Below are 17,757 nucleotides of genomic sequence, written 5' to 3'. Positions count from 1 at the left end.
GGGACAGACAGTCAGCAGCAGGACCCTTCTCTCTCTCCCCCCCTCTCTCTCTTTCTTCCCCTGTCTCTCTCTCCCTCTCTCTCCATCTATTTTTCTCTTTAACTCTCTTCCTCAGTCTCTCTCCTATTTGCCTGGCTCTCTCTCTCTCTCTGTTGCTCTCTGTATGTATCTGTTTCCTGCTGTTTTCCTGTCTCTGTTATTGGGCAGCACGGTAGCATTGTGGATAGCACAATCGCTTCACAGCTCCAGAGTCCCAGGTTCGATTCCCGGCTTGGGTCACTGTCTGTGTGGAGTCTGCACATCCTCCCCGTGTGTGCGTGGGTTTCCTCCGGGTGCTCCGGTTTCCTCCCACAGTCCAAAGATGTGCGGGTTAGGTGGATTGGCCATGATAAATTGCCCTTAGTGTCCAAAATTGCCCTTAGTGTTGGGTGGGGTTACTGGGTTATGGGGATAGGGTGGAGGTGTCGGGTAGGGTGCTCTTTCCAAGAGCCGGTGCAGACTCGATGGGCCGAATGGCCTCCTTCTGCACTGTAAATTCTATGATTTTATGATTCTCTTTCTGTTTCTCTGCCCGTTTCTCAGTCTCTTGCTCATGTCTCCCTCTCTCTCCATTTCTCTCCCTGTCCTTCCCTCTCTCTGTTGCTGTTTTAACTCTGTTTCTCTTTCTAAGGGTGGATTTAATGTGGTCATTTAGAGGAAGTGTTCTGGCTGTGGGTTTTATTTTGGTCTTGTGAACAATATCAGCTCAGACCAGTTCTCAGGAAGTGTCCAGGGTGTGGAGAGTTTTGCAAGTTTCGCCCACACCCCTGCAGACATTGATCTTTGCACTGATCGGATTGCAGGTTCTTTACCGGACACTGACGGTTTTCTAAGAGGCTCATTCTTCCCCATATCACTGCATCTTCCAATCTGCGGCAATCATCTGATGGATCCGGTTTACGGGAATGTGTGGGGAGCCCTGATTCTGCTGTCACTGTGGAGCGGTGAGTGTGGGCAGGAAGGGATGAGAGAGTGAGGTGGGAGTAGGGAATGGGAGCGAAAGGAAGGAGAAAGAGGGAGGGAGAGAGTGATTGAGAAAGAGGGAGTGAGAGAGAGAGATGGCAAGGGGAAGGGAGTTGCGGGGAAGGTGTGAGGAGAGGGAATGAAGAGAACGTCAGAGAGGGAGGGAGTGGCAGAAGTTGAGGAAGGGAAAGGTTGTGTGGGGGATTGGGAGACTGAGCTGTTAAGGAGAGACAGTGAATGTGAGGGAGTTGAGGGGCAGTGAGTGTGGGGCAGTGAGAGACTTGAGGGTGAGGCAGTGAGTGTTCGGGATCCGATGGACAGGCCGTGAAGGAGAGACAGTGAGTGTGCGGGAATTGAGGGACAGATGGTGAGTGTGAGGGAGTAGAAGGAAAGTGAGGGAGTGAAGGGAGCGGCAGTGAGAGTGAGGGAGTCAAGGAAGCGGCAGTAAGAGTGAGGGAGTGAAGGGAGCGGCAGTGAGAGTGAGGGAGTGAAGAGAGTGGCAGTGAGAGTGAGGGAGTGAAGGGAGCGGCAGTAAGAGTGAGGGAGTTAAGGGAGCGGCAGTGAGAGTGAGGGAGTCAAGGGGGCGGCAGTGAGAGTGAGGGAGTGAAGGGGGCGGCAGTGAGAGTGAGGGAGTTAAGGGGGCGGCAGTGAGAGTGAGGGAGTTAAGGGGGCGGCAATGAGAGTGAGGGAGTTAAGGGAGTGGCAGTGAGAGTGAGGGAGTTAAGGGAGTGGCAGTGAGAGTGAGGGAGTGAAGGGAGCGGCAGTGAGAGTGAGGGAGTGAAGGAACTGCAGTGAGAGTGAGGGAGTTAAGGGAGCGGCAATGAGAGTGAGGGAGTGAAGGGAGCGGCTGTGAGAGTGAGGGAGTGAAGGGAGCGGCAGTGAGAGTGAGGGAGTTAAGGGGGCGGCAATGAGAGTGAGGGAGTGAAGGGAGCGGCAGTTAGAGTGAGGGAGTTAAGGGAGCGGCAGTGAGAGTGAGGGAGTGAAGGGAGCGGCAGTCAGAGTGAGGGGGTTAAGGGGGCAGTGAGAGTGAGGGAGTGAAGGGAGCGGCAGTGAGAGTGAGGGCGTGAAGGGAGCGGCAATGAGAGTGAGAGAGTGAAGGGAGCGGCAGTGAGAGTGAGGGAGTGAAGGGAGCGGCAGTGAGAGTGAGGGGTGAAGGGAGCGGCAGTGAGCGTGAGGGAGTTAAGGGAGCGGCAGTGAGAGTGAGGGAGTTAAGGGAGCGGCAGTGAGAGTGAGGGAGTCAAGGGGGCGGCAGTGAGAGTGAGGGAGTGAAGGGAGCGGCAGTGAGAGTGAGGGAGTTAAGGGGGCGGCAATGAGAGTGAGGGAGTTAAGGGAGTGGCAGCGAGAGTGAGGGAGTTAAGGGAGCGTCAGTGAGAGTGAGGGAGTTAAGGGAGCGGCAGTGAGAGTGAGGGAGTGAAGGGAGCGGCAGTGAGAGTGAGGGAGTGAAGGAACTGCAGTGAGAGTGAGGGAGTTAAGGGAGCGGCAATGAGAGTGAGGGAGTGAAGGGAGCGGCAGTGAGAGTGAGGGAGTGAAGGGAGCGGCAGTGAGAGTGAGGGAGTTAAGGGGGCGGCAATGAGAGTGAGGGAGTGAAGGGAGCGGTAGTTAGAGTGAGGGAGTTAAGGGAGCGGCAATGAGAGTGAGGGAGTTAAGGGGGCGGCAATGAAAGTGAGGGAGTGAAAGGAGCGGCAGGTAGAGTGAGGGAGTTAAGGGAGCGGCAGTGAGAGTGAGGGAGTGAAGGGAGCGGCAGTGAGAGTGAGGGGGTTAAGGGGGCAGTGAGAGTGAGGGAGTTAAGGGAGCGGCAGTGAGAGTGAGGGAGTCAAAGGGGCGGCAGTGAGAGTGAAGGAGTGAAGGGAGCGGCAATGAGAGTGAGGGAGTTAAGGGAGCGGCAGTGAGAGTGAGGGAGTGAAGGGAGCGGCAGTCAGAGTGAGGGGGTTAAGGGGGCAGTGAGAGTGAGGGAGTTAAGGGAGCGGCAGTGAGAGTGAGGGAGTCAAAGGGGCGGCAGTGAGAGTGAGGGAGTGAAGGGAGCCGCAGTGAGAGTGAGGGAGTGAAGGGAGCGGCAGTGAGAGTGAGGGCGTGAAGGGAGCGTCAGTGAGAGTGAGAGAGTGACGGGAGCGGCAGTGAGAGTGAAGGAGTGAAGGGAGCGGCAGTGAGAGTGAGGGGTGAAGGGAGCGGCAGTGAGCGTGAGGGAGTTAAGGGAGCGGCAGTGAGAGTGAGGGAGTTAAGGGAGCGGCAGTGAGAGTGAGGGAGTCAAGGGGGCGGCAGTGAGAGTGAGGGAGTGAAGGGAGCGGCAGTTAGAGTGAGGGAGTTAAGGGAGCGGAGGTGAGAGTGAGGGAGTGAAGGGAGCGGCAGTGAGAGTGAGGGAGTTAAGGGAGCGGCAGTGAGAGTGAGGGAGTCAAAGGGGTGGCAGTGAGAGTGAGGGAGTGAAGGGAGCAGCAGTGAGAGTGAGGGAGTGAAGGGAGCGGTAGTGAGAGTGAGGGAGTTAAGGGGGCGGCAATGAAAGTGAGGGAGTGAAGGGAGCGGCAGTTAGAGTGAGGGAGTTAAGGGAGCGGAGGTGAGAGTGAGGGAGTGAAGGGAGCGGCAGTGAGAGTGAGGGGGTTAATGGGGCAGTGAGAGTGAGGGAGTTAAGGGAGCGGCAGTGAGAGTGAGGGAGTCAAAGGGGCGGCAGTGAGAGTGAGGGAGTGAAGGGAGCGGCAGTGAGAGTGAGGGGGTTAAGGGGGCAGTGAGAATGAGGGAGTTAAGGGAGCGGCAGTGAGAGTGAGGGAGTCAAGGGGGCGGCAGTGAGAGTGAGGGAGTTAAGGGGGCGGCAGTGAGAGTGAGGGAGTGAAGGGAGCGGCAGTGAGAGTGAGGGAGTGAAGGGAGCGGCAGTGAGAGTGAGGGAGTGAAGGGAGCGGCAGTGAGAGTGAGGGAGTCAAGGGAGCGGCAGTGAGAGTGAGGGAGTGAAGGGAGCGGCAGTGCGAGTGAGGGAGTTAAGGGGGCGGCAGTGAGAGTGAGGGAGTTAAGGGGGCGGCAGTGAGAGTGAGGGTGTGAAGGGAGCGGCAGTGAGAGTGAGGGAGTGAAGGGAGCGGCAGTGAGAGTGAGGGAGTGAAGGGGGCAGTGAGAGTGAGGGAGTTGAGGGAAAGAGTGTGATTGTGAGGGAGTTGAGGGCAAGGCAGCGAGTTTGAGGAAGTTGAGGGGGAGAGCATGAGTGTGAGGGTTTTGAGGGAGAGAGTGTGAGTGTGAGGGAGTTGAGGGCAAAGCAGTGAGTTTGAGGAAGTTGAGGGAGAGAGTGTGAGTGTGAGGGAGTTGAGGGAGAGGCAGAGAGTGTGAGGAAGTTGAGGTAGAGACAGTGAGTTTGAGGAAGTTGAGGGAGAGGGTGTAAGTGTGAGGGAGTTGAGGGAGAGACAGAGTGTGTGAGGGAGTTGAGGGAGAGAGTGAGTGTGAGGGTGTTGAGGGAGAGAATGTGAGTGTGAGAGAGTTGAGGGAGAGACAGTGAGTGTGAGGGAGTTGAGGGAGAGACAGTGAGTGTGAGGGAGTTGAGGGAGAGACAGTGAGTGTGAGGGCGTTGAGGGAGAGAGTGTGAGTGTGAGGGTGTTGAGGGTGAGGCAATGAGTGTGAGGGAGTTGAGGGAAAGGCAATGCGTGTGAGGGAGTTGAGGGAGAGAGTGTGAGTGTGAGGGAAATGAGGGTGTGGCAGTGAGTGTGAGGGAGTTGAGGGAGAGACAGTGAGTGTGAGGGAGTTGAGGGAGAGAGAGTGAGTGTGAGGTTGTTGAGGGAGAGAGTGTGAGTGTGAGGTTGTTGAGGGAGAGAGTGTGAGTGTGAGAGAGTTGAGGGAGAGACAGTGAGTGTGAGGAAGTTGATGGAGAGAGTGTGAGTGTGAGGGTGTTGAGGGAGAGAGTGAGTGTGAGAGTTGAGGGAGAGACAGTTAGTGTGAGGAAGTTGAGGGAGAGAGTGTGAGTGTGAGGGGGCTGAGGGAGAGGCAATGAGTGAGGAAGTTGAGGGAGAGAGTGAGAGTGAGGGTGTTGAGGGAGAGAGTGTGAGGGAGTTGAGGGAGTGGCAGTGAGTGTGAGAGAGTTGAGGGAGACAGTGTGAGTGTGAGGGAGTTGAGGGAGAGGCAGTGAGTGTGAGGGAGTTGAGGGAGAGAGTGTGAGGGAGTTGAGGGAGAGGCAGTGAGTGTGAGGGAGTTGAGGGAGACGGTGTGAGTCTGAGGGAGTTGAGGGAGTGGCAGTGAGTGTGAGGGAGTTGAGGGAGAGAGGGTGAGTGTGAGGGAGTTGAGGGAGAGGCAGTGAGTGTGAGGGAGTTGAGGGAGAGAGTGTGAGGGAGTTGAGGGAGAGAGTGAGTGAGGAAGTTGAGACAGACAGTGAGTTTGAGGGAGTTGAGGGACAGACAGTAACTGTGAGGGAGATGGGAGAGTGACAGTGAGTGAGGGAGTTGAAAGAGAGTGTGAGGGAATTGGGGGAGCGACTGAGTGTGAAGGAGTTGAGAGGGAAAGTGAATGTGATGGAGTTGAGGGAGAGACAGTGAGTGTGAGGAAGTTGAGGGAGAGAGTGTGAGTGTGAGGGGGCTGAGGGAGAGGCAATGAGTGAGGAAGTTGAGGGAGAGAGTGAGTGTGAGGGTGTTGAGGGAGAGAGTGTGAGGGAGTTGAGGGTGAGGCAGTGAATGTGAGGGAGTTGAGGGAGAGGCAGTGAGTGTGAGGGAGTTGAGGGAGACAGTGTGAGTCTGAGGGAGTTGAGGGAGTGGCAGTGAGTGTGAGAGAGTTGAGGGAGACAGTGTGAGTCTGAGGGAGTTGAGCGAGTGGCAGTGAGTGTGAGAGAGTTGAGGGAGAGAGGGTGAGTGTGAGGGAGTTGAGGGAGAGGCAGTGAGTGTGAGGGAGTTGAGGGAGAGAGTGTGAGGGAGTTGAGGGAGAGAGTGAGGGAGTTAAGGGAGCGACAGTGAGAGTGAGGGAGTCAAGGGAGCGGCAATGAGAATGAGGGAGTTAAGGGAGCGGCAGTGAGAGTGAGGGAGTTAAGGGAGCGGCAGTGAGAGTGAGGGAGCGAAGGGAGCCGCAGTGAGAGTGAGGGAGTGAAGGGAGCGGCAGTGAGAGTGAGGGAGTGAAGGGAGCGGCAGTGAGAGTGAGGGAGTGAAGTGAGCGGCAGTGAGAGTGAGGGAGTGAAGGGAGCGGCAGTGAGAGTGAGGGAGTGAAGGGAGCGGCAGTGAGAGTGAGGGGTGAAGGGAGCGGCAGTGAGAGTGAGGGAGTTAAGGGACGGAGAGACAGTGAGTGTGAGGGAGAGGCAGTGAGTTTGAGGGAGTCGAGGGAGAGACAGTGAGTGTGCGGGAGTTGAGGGAGAGGCAGTGAGTGTGAGGGAGTTGAGGGAGAGACAGTGAGTGTGAGGCAGAGGCAGTGAGTGTGAGGGAGTTGAGGGAGAGACAGTGAGTGTGAGGGAGTTAAGGGAGAGAGTATGAGGATTGTTATTGGCCAGGGTTGAGAGAACCTCATAGTGTATCATGGAGTTCACCTGACTGGAGTTCAACTTTTTCTACAGGTGCGGTGGAGCAGAATGGAAAAGTATTTTTTAAAGCAAAACAACGTTTACATAAGAAACATAAGAACTAGGAGCAGGAGTAGGCTATATGGCCCCTCGAGCCTGCTCCGCCATTCAATGAGATCATGGCTGATCTTTTGTGGACTCAGCTCCACTTTCCGGCCCGAACACCATAACCCTTAATCCCTTTATTCTTCAAAAAACTATCTATCTTTACCTTAAAAACATTTAATGAAGGAGCCTCTACTGCTTCACTGGGCAAGGAATTCCATAGATTCACAACCCTTTGGGTGAAGTAGTTCCTCCTAAACTCTGTCCTAAATCTACTTCCCCTTATTTTGAGGCTATGCCTCCTAGTTCTGCTTTCACCCGCCAGTGGAAACAACCTGCCCGTATCTATCCTAACTATTCCCTTCATAATTTTATATGTTTCTATAATCCTTCTAAATTCCGAGTACAGTCCCAGTCTACTCAACCTCTCCTCGTAATCCAACCCCTTCAGCTCTGAGATTAACCTAGTGAATCTCCTCTGCACACCCTCCAGTGCCAGTATGTCCTTTCTCGGGTAAGGAGACCAAAACTAAACATAATACTCCAGGTGTGGCCTCAATAACACCTTATACAAGTGCAGCATAATCTCCCTAGTCTTAAACTCCATCCCTCTAGCAATGAAGGACAAAATTCCATTTGCCTTCTTAATCACCTGTTGCACCTATAACCAACTTTCTGTGACTCATGCACCAACACACCCAGGTCTCTGCACAGCAGCATGTTTTAATATTTATTATTTAAATAATCTCTTTTGCTGTTATTCCTACCAAAATGGATAACCTCATATTTGTCAACATTGTATTCCATTTGCCAGACCCTAGCCCATTCACTTAACCTATCCAAATCCCTCTGCAGACTTCCGGTATCCTCTGCACTTTTTGCTTTACCATTCATCTTAGTGTTGTCTGCAAACTTCACCTGAAGAAGGAGCCGTGCTCCAAAAGCTCGTGTTTGAAACAAACCTGTTGGACTTTAACCTGGTGTTGTAAGACTTCTTACTGTGCAAACTTGGACACATTGCCCTTGGTCCTCAACTCCAAATCATCTATGTAAATTGTGATCAACACTGATCCCTGAGTGACACCACTAGCTACTGATTGCCAACCAGAGAAACACTCATTAATCCCCACTCTTTGCTTTCTATTAATTAACTAATCCTCTATCCATACTTTACCTTTAATGCCATGCATCTTTATCTTATGCAGCAACCTTTTGTGCGGCACTTGTCAATGGCTTTCTGGAAATCCAGATATACCACAGCCACTGGCTCCCCATTATCTACCATTCTGGTAATGTCCTCAAAAAAATCCACTCAATTAGTTGGGCACGACCTGCCCTTTATGAACCCATGCTGCGTCTGCCCAATGGGACAATTTCCTTCCAGATGCCTCGCTATTTCTTCTTTGATGATAGATTCCAGCATCTTCCCTCCTACCGAAGTTAAGCTCACTGGCCTATAATTACCTGCTTTCTGCCTACCTCCTTTTTTAAACAGTGGTGTCACGTTTGCTCATTTCCAATCCGCTGGGACCACCCCAGAGTCCAGTGAATTTTGGTAAATTATCACTAGTGCATTTGCAATTTGCCTAGCCATCTCTTTTAGCACTCTGGGATGCATTCCATCAGGGCCAGGAGACTTGTCTACCTTTAGCCCCATTAGCTTGCCCATCACTACCTCCTTCGTGATAACAATCATCTCAAGGTCCTCACCTGTCATATCCTCATTTCTATCAGTCACTGGCATGTTATTTGTGTCTTCCACTGTGAAGACCGACCCAAAAAACCTGTTCAGTTCCTCAGCCATTTCCTCATCTCCCATTATTAAATCTCCCTTCTCATCCTCTAAAGGACCAATATTTACCTTAGCCACTCTGTTTTGTTTTATATATTTGTAGAAACTTTTACTATCTGTTTTTATATTCTGAGCAAGTTTACTCTCATAATCTATCTTACTCTTCTTTATAGCTTTTTTAGTAGCTTTCTGTTGCCCCCTAAAGATTTCCCAGTTCTCTAGTCTCCCACTAATCTTTGCCACTTTGTATGCTTTTTCCTTCAATTTGATACTCTCCCTTATTTCCTTAGATATCCACGGTCGATTATCCCTCTTTCTACCATCCTTCCTTTGTGTTGGTATATAGACCTTTGCTGAGCACTGTGAAAAATCGCTTGGAAGGCTCTCCACTGTTCCTTAACTGTTTCACCATAAAGTCTTTGCTCCCAGTCTACCTTAGCTAGTTCTTCTCTCATCCCATTGTAATCTCCTTTGTTTAAGCACAAAACACCAGTGTTTGATTTTACCTTCTCACCCTCCATCTGTATTTTAAATTCCACCATATTGTGATCACTCCTTGAGAGGATCCCTAACTATGAGATCATGAATCAATCCTGTCTCATTACACAGGACCAGATCTAGGACCGCTTGTTCCCTTGTAGGTTCCATTACATACTGTTCTAGGAAACTATCGCGGATACATTCTATGAACTCCTCCCCAAGGCTGCCTTGACCGACCTGGTTAAACCTGATTTATTCTGTGAACTCAAGTTAACCTTTTTAAAACATACAGTGAACATCTTCGCAACCATCAATTCAAATACAACCCCCAAAGAATACAACACTAAGTAATCCTTAATAACTTCCCAAACAACATCCAGGTTGTAGAAGGTACACCTTTCAACAGAAGCACATTAGGTTTACATTCACTACTGAGAACTTATAATTCTGAATTCACCAAATGATCAAGAGATAGGGCGCGATTCTCCGCACTCACGATGGGGCGGAGAATAGCGGGCGGCGCAAATTTTTACGGCGACGCTGGTCCGACGCCCTCCCGCTATTCTTCCCCCCCCCACGCCCGCCCCCCGACACGAATCGCTGCTCGCCGTTTTTTTACGGCGAGCAGCGATTCTCCCCTGGCCGATGGGCCGATTTCCAAGGCCTTTACGGCCGTTTTCACGATTTTTAATACACCTGCTATACCAGTTTGTGAAAACGGCCGCAAAGTGCCGTTCTGCACAACCATGCCACCGATTGGCACGGCCGCACCACGGCCGTGCCAAGGGTGGCATGGGCCCGCGATCGGTGGGCACCGATCGCGGGCAGCGGGTCCAATTCCCGCACACTCTTTCTCCCTCCGCCGCCCCGCAGGATAAGTCCGCGGGGCGGCTGAGGGGCATTACGGACCGCGCATGCGCGGGTCTGACGCATATGCGCGGATGACGTCATCCACGCATGCGCGGGTTGAGTCGTCCAATCCGCGCATGCGCGGCTGACGTCATCATATGCGTCAGCCGTCGCTAACTTTGGCGCGCAGGCTTAGCGAAATTCGTTAAGCCCGCGATGCCGGAGTTCACGGGGCCGCGATGCTAGCCCCGACCGGGGAGCAGAATCGGGTCCCGGGAGGGGGCGCGGAGGCTGCCGTGAAACACGGCCGGTTTTGTGGCAGCCTTCACGACTCTCTGCCTTTGCGGAGAATCGCGCCCATAGTCTTTTGATTGCAGAGAGAACAACAGTACACCTGCTTGGTCTGGCTTCAGCTCCAACACTGAAAACAAAACTAAAACACACCCTGCAGACAGCCCAGCTCCACCCACACTCTGGCATCACTGATAATACCCATTTCTTATAAGTACATTTCTTAAATATCCATTTCTTAAAGGTACTCTCACATGACACCACCCCCCAAGAAAAAATAAACCATCAACTTCAAGATGGTTTCATTTTTCACCTTTTCACCATTCTTTAAGAAATGCACACAGTACATATACTTTGTTGTTTCAAAAATCACTGCACGCAAACAGGTATAATAATATAGTCCATTTTTTTTAATTCTTCTTCCTCCAACTGAAGCTGCTTCCGTTCATCACATTCGTGACAAAGCATCGGCTATCACGTTTTCCCGTCCTGCCACATGTACTATTTTTAAATGAAATGGCTGTAACAATAAACTCCAGCGAAACAGCCTTGCATTGTTATTCCGGAATCGCTCCAAAACGTCAACGGATTATGATCAGTATGTATAACGGTGTCAGACGGATTGCTGGTTACATAAATGTGAAAATGTTGCAAAGCCAGCACCAAACTCAAAGTCTTCTTCTCAATTGTCGAATACTTTTTCTGGTGAGAATTCAATTTATTTGAAAAATAACCAACAGGCCGCTCTAGCCCTTCATCGTCGTCTTGTAGAAGCACCGCACCTACATCCACATGGGGCTGTTTTAGCACACTGGCTAAATCGCTGGCTTTGAAAGCAGACCAAGGCAGGCCAGCAGCACGGTTCAATTCCCATACCAGCCTCCCTGAACAGGTGCCGGAATGTGGCAACTAGGGGCTTTTCACAGTAACTTCATTTGAAGCCTACTTGTGACAATAAGCGATTTTCATTTCATTTCATTTCACATCACTCACATCAACCGCCACTTTGAATGGTTTGGTATAATGTGGGATGGCTAACACAGAAGCAGAAAGGTACATTTCTTAAACACCCATTTCTTAAAGGTACTCTCACATGACAGGATGTTGAGGGGGAGAGTGTGAGGGTGCTGAGGGAGAAACTGAGTGTGAGGGAGAGAGAGTGTGAGGATGTTGAGGGGGAGAGAGTGTGAAGGAGTTGAGTGAGAGTGAGTGTGAGGCAGATGAGGAGAGAGAGTGAGTGTGAGGGAGTTGGGGGATTGAGAGCATGAGGGAGTTGAGGGCAGGCTGTTGTACTTTTCAGTGATTCAGGCTGCCTTGTGAAGAAACTATCTATCCCACTTTTCCCAGAATCCATAGAACCCCTACATGTAGAAGGTCAAGGAGGACAGATTTCCTTCCCTGAAAGATATTAATTAATCTGATGAGTTTTTACGACAATCTTGGGACTTTTATTTCCAGATTTTTTTTTACTGAATTCAAATTTCACCACCTGCCATAGTGGGATTGAAACCTGGGTCTTTAGAGCATTACTGTGGGTTCAGACTTTTAAAAATAAATTTAAAGTACCAAATCATTTTTTTTCCAAATAAGAGGCAATTTAGCGTGGTCAATCCACCAACTCCGCACATCTTTGGGTTGTATGGGTGAGACCTATGCAGACACAGAGAATGTGCAAACATGGACAGTGACCCGGGAGCGAGATCGAACCCGGGTCCTCGGCACCGCAAGGCAGCAGTGCTAACCACTGTGCCACCGTGCCACCTTCAAATTCAGACTTGATGGGCCATCATTTGCTGTTTTTAAAAATATTGCCTCTTGTTTGTCTCTCATTGTTATACCCTACTCCCTGGACCTCACCTCCCCAGTCACGTACTCCTCAGACTCTGATGCAGTCCATGTCCAATTGCAACAAGGGGCGAAATTCTCCGCAAGGCCCGATGCTGTTGTGAAACCCGGAGAGGTTCACGACGGGGTCGGAAGCCTCTCCCGGCCTCCTATTCTCCCCTCCCCAGGGGGATAGGAGGGCCGTACTGGGAAACTTGGCCGCCGGGCCTTGTCCCTGGCTTCATGGCCTGGTGCGCCAAGAATGACGCGGCGGCGCCGCCTAATGACGTCAGCCGCGCACGCGCGGGTTGGGCAGCTCAAACCCGCGGTTGCCGTCTTTCCCCTCAACCGCCCTGCAAGACGTGGTGGCTTGATCTTGCGGGGCGACGGAGGGGAAAGAGTGTGTCCCCTTGAGACGCCGGCCCGATGATCGGTGGGCATCGATCGCGGGCCCGTCCCCTCCCGAGCACGGTCGTGGTGCTCGATCCCCGATCCGCCTCCCACAGGCCCCACATTTACCTGCCGCGCCATGTTCACGACGGCAGCGACCGGGTGTGGTTGCCGCCGTCGTGAACAGGTCGGGATCGGCAGGCCGCTCGGCCCATACGGGCCGTAGAATTGCGGGCCGCCGTGAAAAACAGAGGCCCGCGTTTCTCCGAGCGGTATGTCGCAAAACGGACACGCCATTTTGGGGGGGTGGGAGAATAGCGGGAGGTGCGGGAGCGGACCTCCCTCTATTCTCCCACCCATCGCGGTTGCGGAGAATCGTGCCCAAGGTCTTTGTCCATTGAATTGGACATTGACAATATCCAGGCTTGGGCTGACAAGTGGCAAGTTACGTTCATGCCAACAAGTGTCAGGCAAAGACCATCTCCTACAAGAGAGGATAAACCACTGTCCCTTGACATTCAGTGTCATTACCATCGCTGAATCCCCCATAATCAACATCCTGGGGGGTTACCATTGGTCAGAAACTGAACTGGATGAGCCATATTAATACTGTGGCTGCCAGGGCAGGTCAAAGGCTAGGAATCCTATGGTGAGTAACTCACCTCCTGACTCCCCAAAGCCTGCCCACCATCTACAAGGCTCAAGTCAGGAGTGTAATGGAATACTCTCCACTTGCCTGGATGAGTGCAGCTCCAACAACACTCAAAAAGCTCGACACCACCCAGGGAAAAGCAGCTCACTTGATTGATACCCCTTCCACAAACATTCAAACCCTCTGACGAACAGTGACAGCCGTGTGTGCCATGGAGGGCTGTGACTACTGAAGTTCCGCAGGGATCAGTGCTGGGACCTTTGCTGTTCGTAGTATATATAAATGATTTGGAGGAAAATGTAACTGGTCTGATTAGTAAGTTTGCAGACGACACCAAGGTTGGTGGAATTGCGGATAGCGATAAGGACTGTCAGAGGATACAGCAGGATTTAGATTGTTTGGCGACTTGGGCGGAGGGATGGCAGATGGAGTTTAATCCGGACAAATGTGAGGTAATGCATTTTGGAAGGTCTAATGCAGATAGGGAATATACAGTGAATGGTAGAACCCTCAAGAGTATTGAAATTCAGAGAGATCTAGGGGTACAGGTCCACAGGTCACTGAAAGGGGCAACACAGGTGGAGAAGGTAGTCAAGAAGGCATACGGAATGCTTGCCTTCATTAGCCGGGGCATTGAGTATAAAAATTGGCAAGTCATGTTGCAGTTGTATAGAAGCTTAGTTAGGCCTTGGAGTATAGTGTTCAATTCTGGTCGCCACACTACCAGAAGGATGTGGAGGCTTTAGAGAGGGTACAGAAGCGATTTACCAGGATGTTGCCTGGTATGGAGGGCATTAGCTATGAGGAGCGGTTGAATAAACTCAGTTTGTTCTCACTGGAATGACGGAGGTTGAGGGGCGACCTGATAGAGGTCTACAAAATTATGAGGGGCAAAGACAGAATAGTTAGTCAGAGACTTTATCCCCAGGGTAGAGGGGTCAATTACTAGGGGGCATAGGTTTAAGGTGCGAGGGGCAAGGTTTAGAGGAGATTTACGAGGCAAGTTTTTTACACAGAGGGTAGTGGGTGCCTGGAACTCGCTGCCGGAGGAGGTGGTGGAAGCAGGGACGACAGTGACATTTAACGAGCATCTTGACAAATACATGAATAGGATGGGAATAGAGGGATACAGACCCAGGAAGTGTAGAAGATTTTAGTTTAGATGGGCAGCATGGTTGGCACAGGCTTGGAGGACTGAAGGGCCTGTTCCTGTGCTGTACTTTTCTTTGTTCTTTGTTTGTTCTACAAGATGCACTGCAGTAACTCACCAAGGTTCCTGAGGCAGCACCTTCCAAACACACGACCACTACCATCTAGAAGGACAAGAGCAGCAGAGGTTCCCCTCCAAGTTACTCACCACCCTGACTTGGAAATATATCACTGTTCCTTCACTGTCGCTGGGGCAACATCCTGGAACTCACTCCCTAACAGCACAGTGGGTGTACCCATACCTCAAGGACTGCAACGGTTCAAGAAGGCATCTCACCACCACCTTCTCAAGGGCAATTACTGATGGGCAATGAATACAGCCTAGCCAGCGGCGCCCACATCCTGGAAATGATTAACATTAAGCGTTCTCCTCCACCCAGCTGCTTGAGTTACTAATGCTATATTTTCTATACTAGGTTCGGAACAGCTTCAGATTTGCATGAGCAGAAAGCAGACCATCAGTGGGGCATGCAACATGGAACTGATGTGTTCTAGCTTGGGTGGTGACAATTTGGAGTGGTTCAGAGGCAATGAGAAGGTCGTCAACGATCAGAGGCATGCTGTGCAGTTTGGTGGCAGTATTTTGAATGTCACACTTGACTCACAGCTCGCACAGACGGTTTACAAGTGCAAGAGTGCTGAAACAGGTGCCAAGCTGACTGTTGACGTGGGAGAAATTTGTGGTTACAGAGACCATATCAAAATTTTACCAGGTAATGATCTATCATCTTACCCATCTCAAACTTAAGTGCTTCACAAGAGAAACTCTTTGACATCCAATCATTTTTACCAAAGCTGAATCCCCCACTATCAACAGCCTGTGGGTTAATGTTGGATTTTATCACTCTCACTGTAAGATATTCATATTATATGTTGGATACTGCTCAGACATCATGAAGCAGTCTTGTATAGATTATACGAAAATCTTTGTTAACAATACTGAACTAAAGCATAGAATTTACATTGCAGAAGGAGGCCATTTGGCCCATCGAGTCTGCACCGGCCCTTGGAAAGAGCACCCTACCTAAGCCCACACCTCCAGTCTACCCCTCCCCCCCCCCAATATATAGATATTTACAGTAAGCATATAATATAATAATAATCTTTATTGTCACAAGTAGGCTTACATTAACACTGCAATGAAGTCACTGTGAAAAGCCCCTAGTTGCCACACTCTGGCACCTGTTCGGGTACACAGAGGGAGAATTCAGAATGTTCAATTCACCTAACAGCACGTCTTTCAGGACTTGTGGGAGTAACTTACCTCCTGACCCCCCAAAGCCTGACCACAAGGCACAAGTCAGGAGTGTAATGGAATGCTCTGCACTTGCCTGGATGGGTGCAGCTCCAACAACACTCAAGACGCTCAACACCATCCAGGACAAAGCAGCCCACTTGTTTGTCACCCCTTCCACAAGCATTCAAACCCTCCACCACTGACAAACAGTGGCAGCCATGTGTACCATCTACAAGATGCACTGCAGTAACTCTCCAAGGTTCCTTAGGCTGCACCTTCCAAACCCACAACCACTACCATCTAGAAAGACAAGGGCAGCAGATACCTTGGAACCCCACCACCTGGAGGTTCCCCTCCAAATCACTCACCATCCTGACTTAGAAATATATCATCGTTCCTTCACTGTCGCTGGGGCAACTCACTCCCTAACAGCACAGTGGGTGTACCTACACCTCGAGGACTGCAGCGGTTCAAGAAGGCAACTCACCACCACCTTCTGAAGGGCAACGAGGAATGGGCAATAAATGCTGGCCTACCCAGACTCACACACAGACACACACATGCACATACAGAAACACACACACACACACAGAACCTCACACACACATGCAAACAGAAATTTACACACACGTATGCACACACAGACAGACACACACGCATTCATGTACACACGCAAACAGAAATTTACTCACACAGATACATAGACAGACAGACACACACACACATACTCACACACAGACAGACACATACAGACATACGCACACTCTCACACACAAACATACACACGTGTATGGGACTGAACAATCAGTTGTTGTCACTTCCTATTGACAGACCCTCTCGCTCCTTGCTCTGTTTACAGATATTTCATCCATTCAGTACCAGAAGGTGAAGATCATTCTTACTGCAATTTTCCTGGCAATTTGTGTGGCTGCCTTGCTGATCACATTCTATCTCTGCCGTGAAAAATCAGGTTGAGTACTGGGTCTGATCACAGAACACAATCTCCACTATTTATCAGCTGAGTTTATGATAATTGAGTCTGGGTGTCAGAGAGAGTGAAGAGTTGGATATGGGATGGAGAAGAGAGCCTACACTGGGACTGGGTGTGTGAGGGATGGAGAGAGGATCCTGCACTGGCACTGGGTGTGTGAGGGAGAGAGGATCCTGCACTGGCACTGGGTGTGTGAGGGATGGAGAGAGGATCCGGCACTGGCACTGGGTGTGTGAGGGAGAGAGGATCCTGCACTGGCACTGGGTGTGTGAGGGATGGAGAGAGGATCCTGCACTGGCACTGGGTGTGTGAGGGAGAGAGGATCCTGCACTGGCACTGGGTGTGTGAGGGATGGAGAGAGGATCCGGCACTGGCACTGGGTGTGTGAGGGAGAGAGGATCCTGCACTGGCACTGGGTGTGTGAGGGAGAGAGGATCCTGCACTGGCACTGGGTGTGTGAGGGAGAGAGGATTCTGCACTGGCACTGGGTATGTGAGGGAGAGAGGATCCTGCACTGGCACTGGGTGTGTAGAGGAGGGAGAGGAGAGCCTACACTGGCACTGGGTGTGTGAGGGATGGAGAGAGGATCCGGCACTGGCACTGGGTGTGTGAGGGAGGGAGGATCCTGCACTGGCACTGGGTATGTGAGGGAGAGAGGATCCTGCACTGGCACTGGGTATGTGAGGGAGAGAGGATCCTGTACTGGCACTGGATGTGTAGAGCAGGGAGAGGAGAGCCTATACTGGCACTGGGTGTGTGAGGGAGGGAGGATCCTGTACTGGCACTGGGTGTGTGAGGGAGGGCAGATCCTGCACTGGCACTGGGTGTGTGAGGGAGGGAGGATCCTACACTGGCACTGGGTGTGTGAGGGAGGGAGGATCCTGCACTGGCACTGGGTGTGTGTGGGATGGAGAGAGGATCCGGCACTGGCACTGGATGTGTGAGGGAGAGAGGATCCTGCAGTGGCACTGGGTGTGTAGAGGAGGGAGAGGAGAGCCTACAAGGGGCCTCACGGTAGCATGGTGGTTAGCATCAATGCTTCACAGCTCCAGGGTCCCAGGTTCGATTCCCGGCTGGGTCACTGTCTGTGCGGAGTCTGCACGTCCTCCCCGTGTGCGCGTGGGTTTCCTCCGGGTGCTCCGGTTTCCTCCCACAGTCCAAAGATGTGCGGGTTAGGTGGATTGGCCAGGCTAAATTGCCCATAGTGTAAGGTTAATGGGGGGATTGTTGGGTTACGGGTATACCGGTTACGTGGGTTAAGTAGAGTGATCATTGCTCGGCACAACATCGAGGGCCGAAGGGCCTGTTCTGTGCTGTACTGTTCTATTGCACTGGATATGTGACGGAGGGAGAGGAGGAGAGTCTGCATTGACACTGGGTGTGTGAGCGAGGGAGGATCCTGCACTGGCACTGGGTATGTGAGGGAGGGAGGATCCGGCACTGGCACTGGGTGTGTAGAGGAGGGAGAGGAGAGCCTACAAGGGGCCTCACGGTA

General features: G+C 51.6%; 1 protein-coding gene across 2 annotated transcripts in view; it reads left to right on the top strand.

The window, feature by feature from the left end:
- Nucleotides 1–17,757, top strand: part of LOC119971552 — a 75,057-nt gene that overhangs the window by 40,542 nt on the left and 16,758 nt on the right. The window contains exons 1-3 of one of the 2 annotated variants that reach the window (XM_038807227.1): nucleotides 782–983; nucleotides 14,451–14,747; nucleotides 16,131–16,241. In XM_038807227.1, coding sequence (XP_038663155.1) covers nucleotides 926–983; nucleotides 14,451–14,747; nucleotides 16,131–16,241 — 466 coding nt within the window. In that variant the 5' untranslated portion in view covers nucleotides 782–925. Of the gene's footprint in view, nucleotides 1–781; nucleotides 984–14,450; nucleotides 14,748–16,130; nucleotides 16,242–17,757 lie in introns of those variants that run through there. The other variant, XM_038807228.1, reaches the window with a different exon arrangement.

This window comes from Scyliorhinus canicula, chromosome 9, assembly GCF_902713615.1.
Source record: "Scyliorhinus canicula chromosome 9, sScyCan1.1, whole genome shotgun sequence".
NCBI lineage: Eukaryota > Metazoa > Chordata > Chondrichthyes > Carcharhiniformes > Scyliorhinidae > Scyliorhinus > Scyliorhinus canicula.
Note: the sequence above shows the minus strand (reverse complement) of the source record. Positions and strands in the feature narration are given on the sequence as shown.